The 23,418-nt window shown below is 44.6% G+C and overlaps 1 protein-coding gene across 2 annotated transcripts in view; it reads left to right on the top strand.

Moving 5' to 3' along the window:
* The window catches only part of SUGCT (succinyl-CoA:glutarate-CoA transferase), a 619,772-nt gene that overhangs the window by 57,267 nt on the left and 539,087 nt on the right, over positions 1–23,418 (top strand). For both annotated transcript variants that reach the window (XM_020964410.2, XM_020964409.2), the window contains 2 exons: positions 13,270–13,361; positions 19,856–19,999. In XM_020964410.2, the coding sequence (XP_020820069.1) occupies positions 13,270–13,361; positions 19,856–19,999 (236 nt within the window). The remainder of the gene's footprint in view (positions 1–13,269; positions 13,362–19,855; positions 20,000–23,418) is intronic.

Raw genomic sequence — 23,418 nt, 5'->3', positions numbered from 1 at the left:
GCACATCCAGGTCTGGCCTGTTCATGCCTTACTTCCAATCTATCCTCCATCCAGCCGGCAAATTCCTAGACACAAGTTGTCTTACCCACTCCCATACCCAAGCACCATTGGCTTCCTCTTACCTCTAGGATAAAATATGAAATTCTCAGCCTGAACCTTACGGCTGTGGGGTGGGGCTACAGTCATGTTTAATATTGTTACACACACACACACACACACACACACACACACACACACACACAAACACACTGGACTTGTATTTTCCATCTTTTCTTGACCCATGCCTAAGATATCCTTTCGTTTAAATATTTGTTCAATTGTTTTCAGTTGTGTCTGACTCTTCCAAACCCTATTTGGGATTTTCTTGGCAAAGATACTGAAATGGTTTGCCATTTTCTTCTCCAGCTCTTTTTACAGATGAAGAAACCTAGGTAAACAGGGTTCAGTAACTTGTGTGGGGTCACACAGTTAGTAAGTGTCTGAGGCCAGTTGGATGGAGATCTAGGCCTAGCCCTCATTCATTATGACTATGTTCTCTCCTCCTCCCTGTTTGACTGTTCCTTTTCAGTCTTTGCTGGGTCTTCAGCCTTGTCATGCCTAATAACCATGGATGGCCACCCTGGGCCCGCTTATCTTCCCCTTCTTCATAATCTCCTTTGGTGAGCTCATCAGCTTCTTCAGTTTTAATTATCAGCCTTATTTACTTTGTCAGGGCAACTGGGTGGCGAAGTAGATAGAATGCTAGGCCTGGAATTAGCAAGACTCATCTCTGTGAGTTCAAATGTGGCCTCAGACACTTCCTAGCTATGTGACCCTGGGCAAGTCACTTAACTCTGCCTTAGTTTCCTCATCTGTATAATGAGCTGGAGAAGGAAATGGCAAAGTACTCCAGTATCTCTGCCAAGACAACTCCAAATAGGGTCATGAAGAGTTGCACATGACTAAAAAGGACTGAACAACAACAAAAATTTACTTTGTAAATATCTCATCTATATAGTTTGCATTAAAATGTGGGCTCCTTGTGGGTGGTCACAATGTTTTTGCCTTTCTTTGTATCCCGAGCACTTAGCATAGTATCTGGTACAAACTAAGTTCTTAATAATGCTTGTCCATTGACTGATTGACCTAAGTCACATACCCTATCTATAATATGAGTAATACTATTGTCATTATCTATGATAATTGATAATTATTATGGATGATAATGATATTAGTGTCATTAATATCACATGATAATGGTTAATATGAATAAATATTGATTATTATTATTAATCTTTCTACACTTGTGGTTAGGTAGACTATGTAAAGTTTTCAGGACAGTTTTATTTTTGCTTTTATCCTGTTCCTAGCACACAGCTTAGCACACAGTAGGTATTTAATAAATGCCTATTTGTCTGGGAACCCTGAAAGGTTAATGTTGAAGCTGCACAGAAGTTAGTTTTCCAGATTTCTTTTTTGCCTGTTTCTGATAATCCCTGAGCATGGCAGCTGCACCCAGAGAGGGGCACTGGGGGCGCTGGCTGCAGCCTTGCCTGCAGCTTGCCAAGACCTGATTTTGTCAGAGGAGCCCAGCGACATAATCTCAGAGGTCTCCTATACAGTACAGGGTGACTGAAGCACAACGCTATTTCCAGAATACCCTGATAGAGCTGCAGACAAAATCAGTGCTGGGGAAGGCTTGTTGTCTGGGGCAGGCCAGGCTCAGAAGCCCCAGTGATTTTTGGATCTTGTGGGCGGGAATGTGAATGGAATTTCTCGGGCTTAGCTGCAAAGGTCTTGAATAAACAGAAAAGGGAAACAGATCAAGTTCAGTGTCTGTGACTTAGGGCCTACTTTTTTTTTGCTCTAAAAATTTTCCCCAATTCACATTTCCCGGAAGTGGGGCCCTGTTGGCTGAGGAGGAGCGTTTGGTTACGAGACAGTTATTGTAACCAGACTCTGAAAGGAAGTCCCTTTTGCCGATGGAATCCCCAGAATATTGGCAGGTTCTAATCTGTCTGGGCCCTGTGCTGGCTGGGTGACCCGGGTCAGGGTTATTTTTTTAATCTCTGAGACTCAGGTGGTCCAACTACAAAGTGAAGGGGCTGAATTAGTAAAACTCCAAGGCCTCCTTGGCTGTGACTCTGAGTGGTGACTTTTTTCTGCCATTGGGGCTAACTTGAAATAGCTAATCCTTGAAGAGAAGCAATTTCTGAGGTTGGGGGAGGGGGCATAGTCCTGGGTTCTTAGGATCATAGATTTAAACTGGAAGGAACTTTAGATCATCAAGCCTCATGCCCCATTTTACAGATGAGCAAACAGGCTGAGAGGTAAAAGATGTGCCCAGGATCACATGGTTACAGCCTGAGGTGACATTTGAACCCAGTTCTTGCTGAACCTAGGTTTTCTTCTTGCGTCTGGTGCTTACTAGAGATGTGACCCTGAGCAAATGTCTTTATACTAACCAGAGCCCCAGTTTCTTCATAAGTAAAAGGGAGATAATGCTGCCTATAGCCCGTGTCTCCCAGGCAGTTAGATGGTGCCCTGGGTAGAGCACTGGATTTGGAGTCAGGAAAACCTGTGTTTGAATTCTGCCTCAGACATTTTAGACCAAACAGTAACATGAAAATAGAAGAATGAATGAATGAAAAAGAATTTACTAAGTATTTACTACAGTGTCAAGTACTATATGGATACAGATTGTGTATACAGATACATTGTATGCATTATGGATACAGATACAAAAGCAAAGATAGGCCTTACCCTTAAGGAATTTCCATTTTAACGGAAATAACATCCATCAGGGATGGGTGTCCAGGAAGGAAGGGACATTTTCATCAGGAAAGTTATAGGGATGGTAAGTGGGGACATATTCAGTTCAACTCAGTAAACATTTATTAAGCATCTGCCATGTGCCAGGCACAGTGGGAATATGTTGATACACCCCATCCAGGAACAGTGACAAGGTTGATTTCCTCACGGGTCATGATTCTAGAACTGGAGGAGAGGTGAGGCTGGCAGCTCTGGAGGCCATGGAGAAGTGAAGTGAAGCATGGCTAGAGCTTTTCATGAAATTGTTGACTGGAAGAGGCATCACCTAGTCAGGGGAGAGGGGTCCCAGGATGGAAGTTCTTCCAGGGTGGAGACTATGTTAGTATGAAACAGCACCAGAAATATGGTTTAAGTGCAGGTGTTGGTACTTTGAAATCTAGTTATGACCCCTAAGACATTCAAGGACCAGGCTTTGATACTAATTGATAAGCTCAGATGTGCTTTGTTCCAGGGGGCAGCTAAAGTCATAGATCAGAGATTTAAAATTGGAAGGTGCTCTAAAACCATCTAGCCTCCTACCTGTAGGTATGTGCCCCTCTCTTTAACAGATAATCATTAAGCACCTACTGAATGCTAGATGAAAGAGGTGATACAACATTTAGTCAATGTGTGGTCTCTGTCCTCATTGAGCTATAATCTAGTAGAGCGGAAAGAGCCATAAACCGATACATCCAATAGATCTGTTATCTCATCAATTTCAAGGTTCCCTCCAACAATACTGGCCACGAGCCATCCATACCTGCCCATTCTGTGATGTGCTGATGACTCTTATCCATGTCTTTCCAGAATTGTACAAGTTCATCCATCATGCTGGAAGTCTTCCTCACTTTCTCTTGATGTTGAAGGGATGGCAGTGGAGCACTTAGACTGTCCCCTTGTCAGCCCTCATCCTGTTTTCAGTTTCCCTGATGACATCTTTTACTTCTGTTGCTCAGAGGTCTTTACTGTAGCCTGTTTATTGCCACCATGGGCATCTCCATTATCTGCTGTGTGTTACTGATTTTCTGTTCTTTGATAGTGTTGTCTTCCGTGTCTTGCAACTTATACAATAACATACTTTGAGTAATGTATTGAAAAAATGGGTCCCTGATTTTCTAGGAGAAGCTTGGGGTGATGAAGAAGGTTTCCAGTTTCCTGAAGGCAATACCTCTTCCTTCTGTTCAATTCTGGACCTACTTAGTGTCCATTTGTCCTCTTGCTCCCAGGTAAACATACCAATGGACATACTCTATAAGGTGCCCAGCTAATTGCAGGTTGTGACCTGGGAAACAGCCATTCTTCATCCACTTGGTCTCTCCTGTATGGGTGGTTAGGCCAAAATCTGCTAAAGCTAACTACAATAACAGATGTTATAGAATTCTGGAATCACAGAATTTTGGAGTTAGAAGGAACCTCTGTGGTCATCTAGCCCAATTCATGCCTGAAGGGAATCTCCTTTATAACATACTTGACACAGTCTTCAAGCCTCTTCTTATATGGGAGCCCACTACCTCACCTGGCTTGTTGATACATCTAATAGTTATGAAGTTTATCTTGATATCAAGCCTCAATTTGTCTCTGTACTTTCCTGTTTCTGTCTTCTGGGACCCAAACAGAACAAGTCCAATCCCTTTTCTGCCTGTCAGCCATTCAGATACTTGTCATGGCCACCCCTCTCCCTCCTCCTCTGGCCTCCCAGCCTCCTCTTCCCCAGGCTAGACACAATACCCAGTTATTTGAATGGATCCTGATGGCTGTCTCCATTCCAAGAAGATGTGCTGTGTGAGGGCTGAGGTGATAAAGGGTTATTGATGGGGGAGGATCTGGCAAGACATTTAACTTGGGCTTTAAACTAAAGAATGGGTGGCAGTTCAACAGGTAGTTCAAGAAATGAGGAATTTTGCTCTAACAATATCTCATGGGGTCGTGGGAAATTTAGATACTTAGAAACCTTTTTTTGGTAAAGTGAAATTTCTTATCTGCTTCAGCTAGTTTTGAACCAAAGGATAGATCTTAAAACTGGGGGAACAATTCTATGCTTTTTTTTCATTTTTTTAAAAAGAAGTGTGTATTGAGATAGATGTTTTATTGATGATCTTAAAAAAAACCTTCCTTGTCATTCCCCAATGATTGGCCCCAATCTCCTCTGTAGAAACCTCTCCCTCTCCTGCCATTGCTGCGCAGGGCACGGCCATGCTCCCACCCCAGAGGCTCCCAACCTAGGAGTCATTTCGGATTCCTCACTTTCCCCCTCACCCCGACCCCGGCCAATGTGTGCCAAGGCCTGTCTAGTTCTCCTTTGCAACACCTCTTGAGTATGTCTCCTTCTCTCCTCTGACATAGCCACCTCTGTGGTGCAGGCCCTTGTCACCTCATGCCTGGACTATTGCAGTAGCATTGAGGGGTCTTCCTGCTACAAGTCTCTCTTCACCCTCTTCTCCCTCCATCCTCTACTCAGCTGTCAAAGTGACCTTCCTAAAGCCCAGATCTGACCGAGTCCCTCCTTCCCCTCCCCCACCCCCTGTTCAGTCCACTGCAGTGGTTCCTTATGCCTCCAGAATCAAACGTAAAATCTTCTGTTTGACTTTTAAAGCCTTCCCTAGCCTGGGCTTTTCCTACCTTTCCAGTCTTCCTAGACCTTGCTCACCCACACATGCTCTGCACTACGGTGACCTTGGCCTCCCGGCTGTTCCTTGAACCTCCCAGCTCCAGCCATGGAGTCATGGCTGTCCCATGCCAGGAGTGCTCTTCCTCCTCATCTGCCTACCTGGATTCCTTCCGTCTCATCCCCTGCAAGAGGCCTTTCCCCCATCCTCCTTAAATCTTAGCACCTTTCCTCTGAGATTATCTGTGATTTACCCGCCTCATTTGCCCCACCATCGAGAAACAGGCCCTAGCACCATAGAGCCTCTCTGAACGTCTTGTTTATGTTGTCTTCCTTATTAGAGTGAGCTTCTGGAGAGCAGACTGTCTTTTACTTTTCTTTGTATCCTGAGTGCTTAATACAGTGTCTGACACAAAATAGGTGCTTAATAAATGCTTGATTACTGTGGACTGATCAACTCTTATAACAAAGTATTTAGTTAAACAAAACAAAACTGTAAAATTGGAGGAGGGGTAATAATAGCAACTGTCTCCTAGAGTGAGCTAGTTATTTGTAAATCACTTAGCATAGTGCCTGGTACATAGTGGGTGCTTAATAAATGCTTATCTCGCCCCCCCCAGTTCCATCTCTAAGGCTCTCTCTTCTTATCTCTGTCTCTGAGAATCCCTAATTTCCTTCAAAGCCCAGCTGAGGTGTCACCTCCTTCAGGATTCCCCTCCTTGCTGCTCCTTCCCTTTGGAATTTACTTTGCATTTATTTATCGACATATATTCTGTATCCTCCCAGAGAGAATGTGAGCTAATAAAAGGCAGGGACTGGTTTTGTTTTTAGACCAAGTTCTCCTAGCAGCTAGCACAGAGCCTTTTATATATATTTGTCAAATGGAATGATTTGTTTCATGAATCTTTATTAAATAAAGATGTGGGATGGGCTTCATCTACTGTTTTCTTCTTGGCAGGAGGGTGAAGCTAAAGGTGTTTCTTGTTTCTTTGTTACTCCTCTGGGATCTCCATTTATCTGGATTGCATTGGAGGTGATGTTTTATTCCCTATTTGTAGAGAGGTCTGGACCAAGCCTTTTTTCTGTTCTTTCCCCAGATGTCATTTTCCCAGCGGATGTGGGGCTGCTATTTGCAGTGTGGGAATCTAGCTATCGGAAATTAGCTGGTGTGTGAGTCTGGCCGGGTGTTTGTTTTCTTTTCTACCCACAGAATGTATTTTATGTCTCTGTCATTTAAGTTTGGGTCTGCTGCGGATGGTCAGGCTTTCCAGACATTGCTGTTCCCTCATCTCTGTAACCCTTTTATGGGGAGTCTGTGACGGCATCAGCTGGGATGTGTGCAGGAGAAGAAATGGGCTCTTCGCATTGAGCTCATTTGAGCTGCTGCCGCCTTCAAATGGCTCTCTTGTTATTAAGATGTCCTTGAAGGCCAGCTTTGTGGTTTATTTTCATTTTATCGGTCTGTTTTATGCAATTTGTAGAAATCTCAGAGCTTGCTTGCAGTGTTTTTGTGTGCATGAGTGTATAATCACCTTCCTTTCCAGGCTTAGACCTTGTGACTCCCGTTTTGCTCAGGCTTTGTTTCTGTCAGACTGGCCTTTGAGCCATGTCCTCTGGTAGCTGGTTGCCATGGTGGCTGAACTGGGTTGCTGTCCTTTGGGCCATGCCTGTCTCTCTGGTCACCTTCTCAGTTGCTCACTCTGTGGAACTCGTTTCCTTTCAAACCCAATCACACTAAGGACTAATGATGGATGCTGCCAGCCTTGCATATCCACTTAGCCTCCTGTACTGCTCCTGACTTGTTTTTAGATTCCCAAAGAAATGTTGTAGAGGCAGCTAGGTGGTAAAGTGCATAGAGCACTGAGCCTGGACTGAATTGAACTCAGACCTGAGTTCAGATCGGGCCTTACGTACTTACTAGCTGTGTGACCTTAGGCAACTCACTTAACCTCTGTTTGCCTCAGTTTCCTCATGTAAAATGGGGATAATAATAGCCCTTATCTCACAGGGTTATTGGGAGAGGATCAAATGAGATCATATTTTTTAAAGACCTTAGCACAATGCCTGGCACATAGTAGATATATAATAAATGCTTGTTTCCCTCCTTTCTGCTCTGGGAAGCTAATAAAAATGAATCCCTAACTCCTGCTTTTAACTCTGAGTCCCTAGCCAGAAATCTTGCTGTGGGAGGTCCAGCAGTTTCTAGTCTCTCTCCCCTGCTGCACCACCTCCAATCCACCCTTCCCCCTACTACATGCAAGCAATCAGTAGTATACAGTTTGGCATTCCCATGGATCAAAGGCTTTATCACATTTTCTAGCTCAAGAAAAATAAGTAAACTTGTAAACCAGAAAGAGTAAATGCCTCCTTGGGAAGCATCAGGTTCAGGGGAATGGGGTGGAAGAAGAATGAAGATCACTGGTCCCCATGCCTTACCCAAAGAGCTTTGATCAGTCTGGGCTCAAGTCTGAGTATCCGCTGTGATGCTTTGTGTCCATGCCCTGGGACCTGGAGCCATCCATATGTCCCCCACTCCTCAGTAGTACTTTTCTTACCCTCTCCAGGCCAGAGGTGGGAGGGGCAAACCTGTGAGTTAAGATCCTTACTTCTTTCAGCCCGTGGAAAGGGCAAAATTCTTCAGTGGAGTCAAGGAGGAGACTCTGGGAATTTCTGCTCTAAACTGACAGACTTCCATAACTAACATCCTGATCTCCTTACCCCTAATGCTGAACACAGTGCCTGGCACAAAATTAGGCCATAAATAAATGTTTATTGATGGATCGATGCTTATAGAAGCTGAGATCTGAGACTTCTGCATCCTTCCCTAGGGCCAGAAATTTTAGAATCACTTGCAAAATTTACTGCTGCATACTTTCAGTATTGAATCTCTCTCAACTCCCATCACCATCTTTCCCTTCTGGCTCAGTTGATGTAGTCACAAGATATGGTTCCAGATATGAGATGTTGGTATGGTAAAAATGTGTTAACACCCTTTAAAGAGTGGCAATTCCTCTCCCATTGAGTCAGAAAGGGCAACCTGTTTGGGTGAGCTGAAAATCGACAGTATTCCTGGGAAGTCTAAATAGATAACCCCTAGAATCAGCCAGCAGTTTGGGAATTTGGAGACAGTATAGGCATGAACAGTCCCCTTCTTAGGGGGAGGAGAGGATTTTCTCTTCCAACTCTCCATTGGCCTTGGCATTTAGTAGCAGAGTGATTCACTATTTGAAGTCAAGGTCAAGAGGGTTTGAGGCCCAGTTGAGGGAGCAGAAGCATATATTCCAAAAAGACACAGACATAGATAGAGAAAGGCAATCATTCAAGGCCATAAACATCTTTAAGAAATGTGACCCCTGGCAAGAAGAGAGCTGACCGTGGGCTTGAAAGAAAGCTGGCCTTGGTAATGAAGAGCTGAGATGCAGTGAAGACTCCACCAGCAGAGAAAGGACTGTGAGACCCTGCAGTGCCCGAGAAGTGAGTAGCTTTAGTCACATGCGTTCCTTAAATGTGTCTTACCATCTTTATTACTTAAGTTTGGACCCACTTTTCCCATAGACTCTGTGTGCATTTGTGGGGGACTGTGCCCCAGTTTTATGGGCAGGGAATGTTTTAAGCACAGTTCTTAGCTAATACATTTTTGCTAGTAGATACTTGTGTCTAGGTGACTATTAAAGGGAATCACACCAGACCTGAGAGCTGTAGTGGTAGGAGCTCAGGTCAACAGGATACCCTAGAACCTTGGGGACCCAAGGAGTGTAAGTTCAGGCTGGAGGAATACCACAAATGTGTTCTATATAAGCATAATAACAAAACAAAGCAAAGCAAAAGCAGCAGCAAAGGACCCTAAATTTAGAGCCTGAATGGATCCTAAAGCCTCTCTAGTCCAGCTCCTTTTTGCCAATTAATTAATAAGCTTTTCTTCAATGGTCCTTTGTCCAATAGAATTTTCATTTGACTGTGGCCAGTCAAGGGTGGGTTTAATAGTTCTACTAGTCTGCCTTTGTTTATGAGGTTCTTATGTCCTAATACAAAGTTAGGTTTTGGTAACGGTGCCATACAGTGGCACTCTGTCAAGCTCTCAGGAGGCTCACGTATTAGTAAACAGCACACGTGAAGACAAACAACAAAACTGTGCATAGCTAACACAGAAACACGTCCACAGTGCATGCTATCATAGCAGCTGGGTAACATGAATGACGGAATGAAGCAGGAGTGTATTCAGAAGGTGGAGTGGTAACATGTGCATCAACGAGCAGTGAGTATTATCGTCTGGCTCCATCTCCAGTTGCCTTTATCGTCTCATAAGTAACTCTAGTCTGGTCACAGACTTCTCTTGTGTGCCGGTGATTAGTCTGCCCACAATTGTCCCTGAGCTAAATGATGGTGTGGGTCAGCCATAGTCCTCATCAGAACCCTAGTGGAGTATTCCTAAACCTGAACTTGGGGGGTCAGACTGGCTACTTGGGGTGTTTCTTTAACCCAGGAGTCTCTATGGTTGAAGTTCTAGGCAGGAAAGGTGCTGCCTGTTGGTTTAGTCCACTCTCCTTCTGCGAAATGAGAGGGCTGTTTCTGAGATGCTTCAGACTGCATGAGGAGGGACTGATCACTTGCACTCAGTAATCTGAGCAGTTTATCCATCCTTTCTATCTACCTGCACATCAGAGACTTCAGCTGACTGTCCTGTGGAAACTAAGTGGTTGTGGTGGGTTGCCCTTCTTGAGCTCTCACCCGTGTCTCCAACTACTCTGAGAAAAAGACCAGGCTTTCCAGAGTCTGGTAGGAGGTAGCTTTCTATTTTCTGCTTACTAACCCTTTGACCTCACGAGCACCCAAGTTTCTCCCTGGCAATGAGGGCAGGCATTGTTCTATCCTTTGTCTCTGACAAAACTCTTCTGAGCTTGACCTCCTTTCTAGGGAGGTGCTTAGCTTCTCTCTCACCTGAAAGGCCATGATGGTTGGGAGGGTCTGCGTTCTGAAATGAGTCACTTTAAGACTAAAGCACAAGTCAGTAGGCCTTGGCTCTCATTCAGACACCAGCAGGTAAGATGGGTGGAGTCCATGACACCATTCCTGGGGGAGTTGTAGTGACTTGCCCGGGTCACCAGCCTGCATCTGTTAGAGGCAGGATTTTCACCGAGAACTCTTCTGAAAACAAGTTGAGAACTCTCCTCATTATACTATACTGCCTCTTATCATTACAACACAGTTATAAAGCTAGGGAAAATTCTTCCCATAGTTTTAAAGTGTCTCCATATGAATTCATTTCCTCCAGTCATTCTTAATATTCTGGAGCCCTATTGCTGTTTAAAAACCAGATAAGCCTAGAAGAGCTATGATTTATAGGAATCAGGATCTTTGTGGGCCCCTCTCTTGCCCTCCACCCCACCCCAAACTAGGGCCAAAGCCTGACTATTTTCTCCCTCTTGTACCTCTTGCTGATTCAAAGCCTTTTCAGAGATGACTCTTTAAGGGGAGAATTCCTGCAGAAGACATTCTAGTCAGAGAAAGACCTTGACTTCCTCCAGGAGAGGCACCTGGGCTCTTGGCCAGAAGCCTGAGAAGACTGCCCATGATCTGTCCAATGTGGGGTTTCTGAAGACTAACTCTTCTTGTAAATGAGGCATCGAAGGGACCCCAGCCTGATGGTGGCACCCTCCTCACCGCTCCCTGGTGGACATCATACACTGGTGGCTGTGTGTAGTCTCACTGTTGTCTCTGTGTGGTAGAGGAGAGAGCCTGGAGCATGTAGAGATGCTCTTTGAATCTCCAGCTGGCCACCCTGCTCCATGAAGTCAGAGCTTCTCTGCCACACTTAGCAGACACTTCTCTCTCACTGTGAAAGACCTTAGACACATGCCTTCTCTCCTTCCCCTCTGCTCTTCCAGAATGTTCTGAGCTTTTCTAAAGGAATGGTTTGTTATTTTTCTTTGTTGCTACCTTTCTCAACTTTTATGTAGAAATATGCCAGCAAACTCACCAAAGGGGTCAAGTCATCTTTGAGGAAGAGCTTGCTTCTGAAATGAGTCACTTTAAGATTTTCCTTAATTGTGTTTTATTTTTGTAAAGTGATATAATTCTGGGGTTTTAACTTACATATATATATATATATATATATATATATATATATATATATATATATATATACATTATATATATATATATTTTGGATGACCACATTTCAATGTCATTGGTTTCCTTTGTCACCCTATGGACTTTATGCCTTTAGAAACATGATTCTTAGAAGGGGTCCATAGGCTTTGCCAAATGGCCGTCAAAGGGGTCCATGACCCAAGGATAGTAAGATCCCCTGTTGTAAAGGAAGAAACTCATCAGGAAATTGGAAAACCTTTTCAGCTGTTAGTAATTGTGGGTAAATATTATTTCCAAAGGAGTCCTGGGTGTATATATCTATGTCTATATCTATATATCTATATATCTATATATCTATATCTATATCTATATCTATATCTATATCTATATCTATATCTATATCTATATCTATATCTATCTATATATAATTTATATGTATATGTATATGAATGAGTATGTGTGTGTGTGTGTGTGTGTGTGTGTGTGTGTGTGTGTGTGGCTGTATAGGAAGGCATGGGATGGTAGATAGAGAGCTGGTCTCTAAGACCAGAAGACTTTGATTCAAATCCTACCTTTGGCATACAATGACTGTGGGATCTTGGCCAAACCATTTAACATACACCAATTAAATCCCAGGTCTGTATGGAAAAACAAAGTTTGTACACTGAGAAGATATTAAAATGTAATCCAGTAAAAATGAATGAATAAATGAATGATGAGTGAAAAAAGTCATTGATTAAATGCTGACTTTTGGCCAGGCACTGTGCTAATACAGATGGTCCTGCCCTCAAAAGAGCTTACTCTCTAATGGGAGAAGCCAACATATGGAGGAATAGTGGCCAGGGAACTATGTTTTGTTCTGAGAAGTCACAGAGTTGGGTACAAAGCCCAAGGGAAGTTGTTGGGGATGGAACCCATGGGAAGTAGCTGGGGATGGAGCCCATGGGAAGTTGCTGTGCACATCCAATCCAGAAAGAATGGGCCTCATTTATCTTTTTTTAAAATTTATTTTTTATTTTTTTAGGCAGTTGGGGTTAAGTGACTTGCCCAAGGTCATACAGCTAGCAAGTGTCAAGTGTCTGGTCTGAGACCGGATTTGAACTCAGGTCCTCCTGACTCCAGGACCAGTGCTCTATCCATTGCACCCTCTCATTTATATTAAGGTGCCTCTTCTCATGCTCAGAGGAATTTGCCTCTTAGAGAGAACTTCCAGAGAGGTAGTGTGGCTCTCTCTGTCCATTGGAGCCTAATCTAAGGATGGCTGGGGTTCTACCCCTTCCCCCAACCCTGGTAACTTCTCGATTCATCCTGGGTGGGTTCTTTCAATGGCAGCATTCTTTTATTTGACTTGTGACCTCTGAGACAATCTTTTCAAAGATTCAGTTTTGCAAATGTCATGGTTTTGGGGGAAGAATTTCTATGTCCCATTATGTAATGCAGCAGAGTGGGCTCTGGAGCTGGGATTGGGAGTGCTAGGTTCCTGCTCCAGCTCTGCCACTTACTCCCTGGGAGTGAACGTGGGAAAGTGAGACTTCATCCTCCTTGGGCCTCAGTTTACTCCCCGTAAAATAAAGAGGTTGGACGACATGATCTCTGGGATCCTTGATAGCCCTGGGTCTGTGACCTGCGACCCTAGGAATGAGGAGTCCTGATGCCAGCTGTGTGTGTTGAAATTCTTGGATATATGTCCTTACATGTGCTTACATGTGATTACTATCTTGGTGGGGCATGGAATCTAGTCCTGGAAGCGTGGCGTCCTGACACTTTTTCTCTTCCTGTTTCAGGTTTTGGTCAGACGGGTCCACTGAGTAATAGAGCTGGTTACGATTCAGTTGCAGCTGCTGTTTCTGGTCTCATGCACATCACGGGGCCAGAGGTAAATATTTCTAATGAGTACGCAGTGAAATGCAATTATTTCTCAGCAGCCTTTTGAAAGCATTTTCTTCATCACTGTTACCCTTGCCCAACCAGACTCGGTTTATGTTTCTTAAAGCAAAACAAAGTATGGAGGAGGTGGAAGGAGAGTAAGTAAGAACCTACCTTTTCTGACTGCACCATTAGACTGGGAGCTCCCTGAGGGCAGGGACTAGTTTTTTACTTTCTTTGTATCCCCAGCTCTTAACATAGTGCCTGGTACATAGTAGGTGCTTAATAAATGCTGTCTGACTGGTGCCTCTGTTCTAAAACTGACAATCTAAGCTAAATGTACACCTCTGACTCTAACTCTAAGTTTGTGCTACAAGATATAAGATACAAAATTTGTATCTATAAGACAGAATGGAACCTTTTCAGCCTGACAGTTTTGTCTCTTCACAGCCTTGTTTCTGCCTCTGCTTGGAGCCTTATTTCATAGCCCATTCATCCACAAACTCTACTTTCCACCCAGCTGGCTTTCTGAACTCAATGCTATATGGCGCAGACTTGACCAGAGGAGCTAAGTCAATTGCCCAGTGTCACGTAGAGAGTGAAGTGGAAAAGGTGGGACTGGAACCCAGGCTCTCTGGCTCTCATATCTAGTGTCAGACATTTTTATGCCTGTCTTGTCTTAGTGGATAAGCCCCCATAGGGCAGGTTCCCTCCATACTACACAGACTAGCCTATGGCCTTCAGGGTAAATGTTATGTTTTGTACCTTAGAAAAAAGCCCCCTACAGACATCATCTCATCTGAACCTCTCAGTGAATCTTGGAGGGAGATATGTGAGATAAGCCCCATTTTATAGGTGCTGAAGCTGAGGCCCAGATAGGTTGAAGATCACTTGAAGAAACTAGGCATGCTTAGCCTGGAGGAGTGAAGCCTGGGGGAGGGTGAGTCCAAAGAGCTTTCTGCAAGTACTTGAAAGGGGCTGAGGAGAGGCTGGGCTGGCTCATTGTTGGCCCCAGAGGACAGAACCCAGAGCTACAGTAGAAGCTGCAGTGAGGTCAAGGCTTAATGGCAGGACCAGTGTCCTAAGAAGAGCTGTCCCAAAGGATCTTCCTAGAGTGCAGGTCTGACCTTGTCACCTCCCCACCTCATCCCATCAAGAAATTGCAGTGACTCACCAGTACCCCCAGGATCACAAAGAAATCTGACCTGGCCCTGCCTACTGTCCTCAATATGCTCCACAACTCAGCTATCATCCCCAGCTCCACATCTGTGCCTTTTCATTGACTGATGATATTCTCCCAAGTGTCGGGGGTCCCTTGTACCCCAGTTCCATTTAACTGGATTAGTTGCACCATCCGCATCTTGGGCTGGTAAAGTTAATTTTTGGAATCCAAGTGTTTGCCTTTGTAGTGATTGCTATTCAATTTTATTTTATTTTTAATTAGATTTAGTTTTTTCCATTAACATGCATTTATTTTCTCTCCTTCTCACCCTCTTTCAGTCACAGTGAGAAAGGGACTCTTGTAACAAATGTGCATGTTTAAGCAAAGCCAGTAGCCACGTTGACCACGTCCAGAACCGTGTGCCTTGTTCTGGATCTTGAGAGCATCAGCTGTGTGGGGAGGTGGGGAGCCTTGCTCCTCTGGAATCATGGTTCATCACTAGGTTGGTCAGAGGTCTTAGGGCTTTCAAGATTGTTTGTTTTTACAGTGCTGTTATTGTATAAACTGTTCTCCTGGTTCAGCTTGTGAAAACCGTTTTGGATGTGGGCACCGTCACCCGGGATGTTTATCTGTTCTGCGCAGTTTTTATGAGAGGGACACCTGTGCTTTTCTCGAAGCCATTGATAAAAATGTTTTAACAGCTCAAGGCCAGAACTGAGCAAAAGTTTAGAAAGAAACTTCTCCTTTCAGGGCTGTAGGATAAAGCCGGACTTCATTCCTTAAGGCCAGATTAGATCAGAGTGCCCAAGTACAGGGTCGTAGAACCATCACTGGGAGGACAAACAGTGCTCATTTGACTATATGGTTGAAATCCCACTTGCTAATATGATAACCTTGAGTACAAGCATTTATTAAGCACCTGCTGTCTGCCAGGGATTGTGCTGGGCAGGGGTATACAAAGGCAAAAATGAAACAGTCTCACGGAGCTTACATTCTGCGGAACAAGAGGATTGTTAAGGGCCTCGCAAAGTGGAAGGGCAGGAAAACCTCTTCAAAGCTAATGGGAAGGGCTCCATGTCTGAATTCTGGCTCTGCCATGAACCATCTGTGTGGGCTTGGGCAAATCACACCACCTCTGGGGGGCTTGGTTTCCTCATCTGTAAAATGAAAGGTTCAGATGAGACAAGTCCTAAAGCCCCTTTCAGCTCTGGCTCCAGTGAAGCCATCCAGCTAAGCCTGTGGTGCCATCTAAACTTTATTAGACATTGGCACTGAACTCTTGTTTCCTATGAAGACCGGGACCTCCTTCCCACAGCCACTCGGACAGCTCCTTGGGCTATGAGTGGCACAGGGACTGAGCATGTGTAAGACAGCGCAGGGACCAGCTTAGCGTCTGTGGGCTGCCAACCGTGGGGCATTGCTGAAGTCTGCAGCCGCGAATAAGGGTGCCTTAGCTGCATCTGGCTGTTCCATCTTCCCCTTCAGTCAGTGCTGGGAACGGAGAGGTGACGAACGAGCATCCTCCTTTTGTGAGTTCTCTGGGGAAGAGGGCAGATGGAAGGCAGAAGCCTTGCACACTGGTTCTGCCTCCAAGCCTTCAAAGACACTCAGTCATTCCCCAGGCAGCTCCTAAACGTCTCCTCTCAGCTTGAAGGCCCCATGGCAGTCTAGCTGGGTGGTATGGGGGCCTCTCTCTGTCTGTGGGAAGGAGTTCAGAGGTATTTCTGAGAGAGGCTCTGCTTAGGCCTGCTTTGAGAATTTGGGAGTTCTCAAGGAGTCAGTTCCTGGAATCAAGGAGTGAACCGAGTCTTAGTTTATACTTTTCAGAGGGGGGAGGGTGGCTGTGGATGTGGGGACCTATTACCACTCAAGGGCTGATGTGTTTGGCACCAGCCCCTCTTTCCAAGCCGGTCCTGACCCTGTGTCCCGAACGGAATGTGCGCATGGCTTTGACTCCTGCCCTCTGGTGGTCATTGGAAAAGTGCAATCAGGTCCCAGGCACCTCGTGCTTCCTCCGCATTCCTTCAGGGCCATGCTCAGCGCTGCTCTGGGATGCTGCCAGAGGATATCCTAGATGAGGTGGTCCCTGCCCGCCTAGCTCTTACAGTCTTTGAGGCACCTGGCTGGGCAGAATGCAGAGGAATGTCTTGTTTAATTCCTCACAATTTATGCCCTTTCTCCTTGAACCCTTTCAGTTTGCTAATGGTGTGTAAAATGTACACTTTCTGCTGGTCCTACCACTGGCAGGACAGAGACAGATCTTCTCCCATTAAAAAAATGTCATTGTTGTCTTTTGTTTTTACATCAATCATTTGATTTCCTGAGATCTCTCCCACTGAATACTGCCTTGTAAAATGAAAACTGTTAAGGAAAAGGACCAAAGCTGCGGCTCTTGCAACATTCCATGCCCATAGACCTCCATTTCTGTATGAGAGGAGGGGAGTGTGTTCCCTCCTTAGTTCTCCAGGACCAATTTCCCCTGACCCCCTCTCTGTGTCCTGTCCTCTCTGGCTACCTTTCCCAGTCCCCATTCATGCTGGTGCCTTCCCTCTGGATTATTTCCCAGCATGCATTTTGTTTGTGCTTAGTTGTTTTCCGGTGGTCTCTCCAATGGACTCTGGGATCCTTGAGAACAGCAGCTGTTTTTGCCTTTCTTTGTATCTCCAGTGCCTGGCACATAGTAGGTGTTTAATAAATGCTTCTTGATCGACTGATTGATAGTCACAGCTAAGGAGAGCTGGGCTGCATTTGGTGGTCTTTTCTTTGGCATGATTGTCCTTGTGTGCTTATTATCCTCAAGTTGCTGGTTGCTTTGTAGAAATCCATACGCATCTTCTTGGAGGCACAGAATTGGAGAGCTGGAGGAGACCTTGCCGGCCATGGAGTCCGTCTCAAGACCTAGAGTCACCCTCTGTGATGTACATGACATTGTGGTGGTTCAGCCTTGTCTTGGACACTTCCAAGAAGGGGGAAGTCGTTGCCTTGCAGGCCAGCACATTCCACTTTGGCTGGTGCATGCTTCCCTGATTCTTCGCTTCTGGTTCCTCTCTGTTCTAGGAAATGTCCACTGAATAACCTTATGTGCTAACGTTTATTCAGCAAGCATTTATTAAGTGCTTACTGTAGCCCAGGTGCTAAGGATACAAAGATGAAAGAGAACAATCCCTGCCCTCAAGGAGCTTCCAGTCTACTAGGAACAATGATGGTATGTGTCTAGAAAATGAAACATTAAGGACATACAAAGTAATTTCCCAGGGAAGGACTCCAGTGGCTGGGGCAGGCAGTCAATATAGGCTTCTTGGAGCAAATGACTCTTGAACTAAACTTGGAAGGAAGCGAGGGATCCTGGTAGGTGGTATGAATGGTTAGATGTGAATAAAGATGGAACCAAAGGATATAAAGACTGATGAAACAGTGTCTCTGAAATGCTTGAAAATGGAAAAGGAGAAAGAAGATTCCCGATTATCTCTCTCTGGGAAGTCAATAGCATCCTGAAAGCTTAGCACCCAAAAATTGGCGCTGTGTGGGAGATCCTGTTGGGCAGTAACACAGAGACACCTGACATGTCCCAGAGTGTGCTTATTGCTTCTGGAGATGCCCCGCTCACCGACCACAGCTCAGTAGCTTGGGAAAGGTCCTGGGATATTTGATAAATGCCTAGGCAGCTAGAATGCAGCAGCTAGAGTGCTGACCTTGGACTTCAGCTCCTGCCTTGGACACTAGTTGTATGACCCTAGGTAAGTCGCCTAACTTCTCAGTCTCAGTTTCCTCATCTGTAAAAATAGGGATAATAATAGCATCTACCTTACAGGATAGTAAAGTGCTTTGTCAACCTTAAAGTGCTATGTAAACATTAGCTATTATTATTAGTCATTATTATTACTACTCTTTAGAGGTACCCTCTGGAGTGATGGTGGGGAATATATATATGTATATATATACATATATATATGGGGTGGTAGTGGTCAGAGAAATCCAAATTAAACCACTCTGAGGTCCCACAGGGGACAAAAAAGGAAAATGACAAATGTTGGAAGCTTTGGGAAAATGGAAGGAGAATAAGGTTATAAGAATATATATATATATACATATATATATTTATTATATTATTATAATATATTTATATTATGATTTAGTACCTACTGTTTGCCAGGTGCTGCACTGTTGTTGGAGCTGTGAATTGGTCCAGGAAAGCAATTTGGAATTATGCCCTTAAAGTTCCCAAATCGTACATATCCTTTGAACCATCCAGAGTGCCATTAGGCCTATTCCCCCAAGAGATCAAAGAAAGAGGAGAAGGATCCATATGTAGAAAAATGTTCATAGTCACTCTTTTTGTGGTAGCAAAGAGCTGGAAACTAAGGGAGTACCCATCAATTGGGGTGTGGTTGGGCAGATTACGGTATGTGAATGTTTTTGTTTGCTGTTCAGCCATTTCAGTCATGTCTGACTCTTTGTAAGCCCATTTGGGGTTTTCTTGGCAAAGACACTGAAGTGGTGGGCCATTTCCTTCTCCAGCTCATTTTTACAGATGAGGAAACTGAGGCAAACAGGGTTAAGTGACTTGCCCAGGGTCACACAGCTAATACGAAATACAAACTGGAATTGTACTGTAAGAAATGATGAAAGGGATGGTTTCAGAGAAACCTCAGAAGACTGGTGTGAACTGATGCAAATTGAGGAGCACATAACCAGGAGAACAATTTATATAACAATCACAATGTTGTAAGACAAACAACTTTGAAGGACCAGAACTCTGGTCAGTGCAGTTATAGCACAATGACAACCATGATTGCAGAGAGAATGAACCACGGCGCTGATCTCCTGACAGAGATGTGTCTCACTAAGGGTGCAGACTGAGACCTTTGGTTTTCTGATGTGACTAATTTGGGAGTTTGTTTTGCTTGGCTATGAATAGCTGTTTCATGGGTTTCTTTTTTCATTTTCTTCCTTTTTATTGGGGAGGGGGCAGCCAGTGGAACAGAGAGAAAATAAGTTTTTGTTACTTGAAAAAAATTAATTAAAGAAACAAAATAGATGGTGCCCATCATGGGCAGTTACTGATTTTCATGGGGCAAACTCTGCTTGAGAGCCACATGCAAGAGGGGAAAGACGCTGGCATTGGAGTCAGAAGACTGGGGATCAAATATTAATTCAGTCAAAAGTGTTTTTCAATATTAGCAACGCACAGTGTTTTTGAAAGAAGCCAAGAATATGCTTAAGACATTGTAAGTGACATTATAAGACATTATAAATTCCCTTCCAACTCTGAATCTTCAGTCTCATGATGCCATGATGAGGAATGTGGTCATTTCTACTCCGTCCTTCTCTTCCCTCACCAGGATGGAGATCCAGTTCGTCCAGGGGTTGCCATGACAGATCTTGCCACTGGATTGTATTCATATGGTGCCATCATGGCGGGGCTCTTGCAAAGGTACAAAACGGGAAGAGGTCTCCACATCGACTGCAACCTGCTGTCATCTCAGGTATGAGCCAAACAACAATGTTACATTTCATAGAATGGCCTAAAGTGAGGGGCCAGGTTCTCTTTCCCTGTACCAAGTCATCTCACTGCCCCAAACTCTAAGGAAGTACATTTCTTTTGTTATAGTGGATTTTTGTTGTACTGAGCATTGCTTGAAATACTTAGGCTACTGGCTAGGGCTTGAAAAGAGTGTTCCCAACAGTGAGATCACCTACCCACTGAGATATGGAAACAGAAATGGGCTGTGGCCATAGGGTGGATTTTCACTGTCAGGGTATTTATTGTAATGTATTAAGCAGATGAGATTTTCTCTGTCCTGAGACAGAGGTGCAGTTGTTACATTTTTGAGATTCAGTCTTCCTTTCTTTTCTTGAACTCTTGGTCATCTGGGAACCTAAAAGGGTTAGCTCACTAACAGCTGGGTACCAGCAATGAGGTGGCACCATGGATAGGGGTCTGGGCCTGGAGTCAGGGAGACAGTTCAGATCCAGCATCCGATACTTACTGTGTGATCCTGGACAAATTGTTTAACCTCTCTCTGCCTCAGTTCCTCATCTCTAAAATGGAGACAATTACAGCACTTGCCTCCCAGGATTTTTGTGAGGATCAAATGAGATACTATAAAGGGCCTGACACATAGTAGGTGCTTAATAAATGTTTCTTCCTTCTCTCCTTCACTACCCCTACAAGGACAGTGAGGCACTATGGAAGGGCCCTGGCATTCATTTCAGGAGAGGCCTGATTTCAGCCCTGACCTCTGGCACTTCTTGGTTGTAGATTCTCCGAGAAGTACTTTACAAATCCCCAACAATAGCTCTTGGGGTTATTTCATGTGTTTTTCACTGGGAGCTTCAGGTCCATCTTCCCAAGGGAGAACAAAATAAAATTTAATTTGTGAGAGGAGACATTTTATTGTGGGAAAACTGCTTTATAGGCTCTGGGGGCTCCAGCTCGGAATGTCAACTTGAATGCCAAACACGGGCAAATCGTAAACCTAGGAACCCAGTTCTGATGTGCTTCTTTCAATGACTGGGAAAAATTGTGAAGGCCATGTTGCTGCTAGAACAAGAAATCTTAGAGGCTTGTAATAGCTTGGTAGGAATAGGCTCTGAAGCCAGAGAAGCTGTGTTCAAATTCAGCTATTTACTCCTTCTGTTAATATGAGGCAAGTCATGTAATTTCTCTAGCCACTAGTTCCTTATCAGTAAAAGGAGATGATTGTACATATGTCTTTTGGGGTCCCTTACTGCTTTCAATCTAAAATCTCTTGATCTAAATTTAAACAGTTGTTACGAAATGGTTCCTGAGCTCTTTTCCCTTTCAAGGCAGTTAAAATAGAGAATCCTAGTTTGTCAGAGGTGGTCAGGGCCTTCCTGAGCTGAAGCCCCTGGGGTGAAGCGATCTGGCAGAGAGAGTACGCTGTGTAGATGGCGGCACGAGGTTGACCTTGGAGTCGTAAAGACTTGAATTCAAATCCTACCTTTGAGATATACTCTAGGACTCAGGGTCTCAGGCAACTTTCCAAGACTCTAAATTACAGAGGAGTTGAAGATCTAGTATTTGCATCTGAAAAGTGGACATGAAAAAAAAATATTTTTGAGCTACAATCTCAAAAACTCATGGGGATGTAGATTTTGAGCTGGAAGTGAACATAGAGTAGATGGCCTCTAATCCATCTAATGAGATGGCTCATTTTACAGATGGGAAAACTGAGGCCCACCAAGGTCTAGCAGGCTTCCCAAGGTCACCTAAGTAGTAATGGGTGGAGGTGGAATTTGGACCGTGGCACCTCTGATTTGAATTCCAGGTGTGATGGTGCAGAACCTGTGTGACTTCAATGAGTCACAATCTCTCAGGGTCTCAGTTCCTTCCCTTGGGAAGGAGAGACTGGGACTAGATGGTCCCCAGCACTCCTAGCTCATGTTTCCAAGGGCTATGGTATGTCGGAATGGAATGAGATGTTATTGCCTTGTTAGTAATGACCCCTGGGAAGAAGCAGGAGAAAGACAGGAAGATGTGAATGTCAAAGAGGGAAATTCACCAAGTTGGGAAAACAACATAAATGATGGCTTTGTGTGTCAGACTTCAGTGGGCAGCTCACCACGGCCCCCTGCAAACCCACCCTGAAGGACAGCCCATGTGGTTCAAGCAGTATTCAGTACAATGAAAATGTACACAATGTAAATGAAAAGGGCAACAAAATAAATCTGAATGCTGTGGATTTATAAGGACCATTCCTGTGTCCAGAGATTGTCAGTCAGCAAACATTTATTAAGCACCTACTATGTGCTAAGCTCTGGGGATACAAAGAAAGGCAAAAGACAGTCCCTGCTCTCAAGGAGTTCATAGTCTGATAGGGAAGACAACACGAAATGATAGTGTACAAACAAGACACAGATGCAGGATAAATTGGAAATAATTATCAGAGGGCGGGCTTAATTGAGGGGGATCTGGAAAGGCTTCCTGTAGAAGGTGATACTTTAGCTAGGACTTGAAGGTAAAGATGAGGAAAGAAAGAAAGATGAGGAATAAGTGAATGAAGGAAAAAAGCACTTATGAAGCTCTTACTGTGTGCGAAGTGCTTTGGATATACGTTATAAAGTCAGATGTTCTCTGCTCTCAAGGGACCAATGGGGGAGATGACTCAAATGTGTCAGATGAAAAGGTTCCGTGGTCCTTAGGAAGCAGCCGCAAAGCAGAGGGCGATGCCTCCGGTAATGTCATTTCCATTGGTGGAGTCCCCTCAGTTCCTGGTGTTGAACCGTGGATGAGGCCGAGGATTTTGGTGACAAGAATTTTCTTTCCTAGGTCTCCAACAGTTGTGGCCATGGCCTCTGCAGGGCATGTCCAGGCTGCATCCCCTCAGGGTCACCTTCCCGGGATGAGGGCTGGGGGCATGGGCTGGCTGTTCTCAAGCCTCCTGGGTTCCTGGTTCCAGGCTGTCTCCATCTGCAGGGATGAGTTTCTCAAGCTGGTGCTGGTGCTTTGCCTGGCCTGACAATGCCCTTATCTCTCTCAGGGTGACTTGCCTTCTCTGTGAGGGGCAGCTGGTGAGGATGGAAAGGGAGCTCTTTCATTGGGTTGGAGAAGTGGGGGACCATAAGTACGGAATGCTGCATGTACGGTCAGATGTGGTGGGTGTGTAAATTGGTTCTATTTAACCCCTCCCCCTCCTCTACTCCCCCCCCTCCCCCCAGCCCCAGCTTCTGCCCCTTGTTATAAGGGAAGGGTCACTGGGTTATGGCTGGAAATAGAGCCATCACTTTTAAACAGAGCTTTAAGATTTGCAAAGGAGTCTTACATATATTAATTCACTTGATCCTCAGTAATCCTATGAGTTTACTGATGCTGGTCCAGTTATCTCCATTTTACAGATGAGGAAACTGAGGCCTATAGAGGGGAAAAGACTTGCCCAAAGTC

The sequence above is a fragment of the Phascolarctos cinereus genome, unplaced genomic scaffold, assembly GCF_003287225.1.
Source record: "Phascolarctos cinereus isolate Bilbo 61053 unplaced genomic scaffold, phaCin_HiC Scaffold_4;HRSCAF=312, whole genome shotgun sequence".
Classification (NCBI taxonomy): domain Eukaryota; kingdom Metazoa; phylum Chordata; class Mammalia; order Diprotodontia; family Phascolarctidae; genus Phascolarctos; species Phascolarctos cinereus.
The sequence above is the reverse complement of the archived record's forward strand: the minus strand, read 5'-3'. Positions and strand labels throughout refer to the sequence as shown.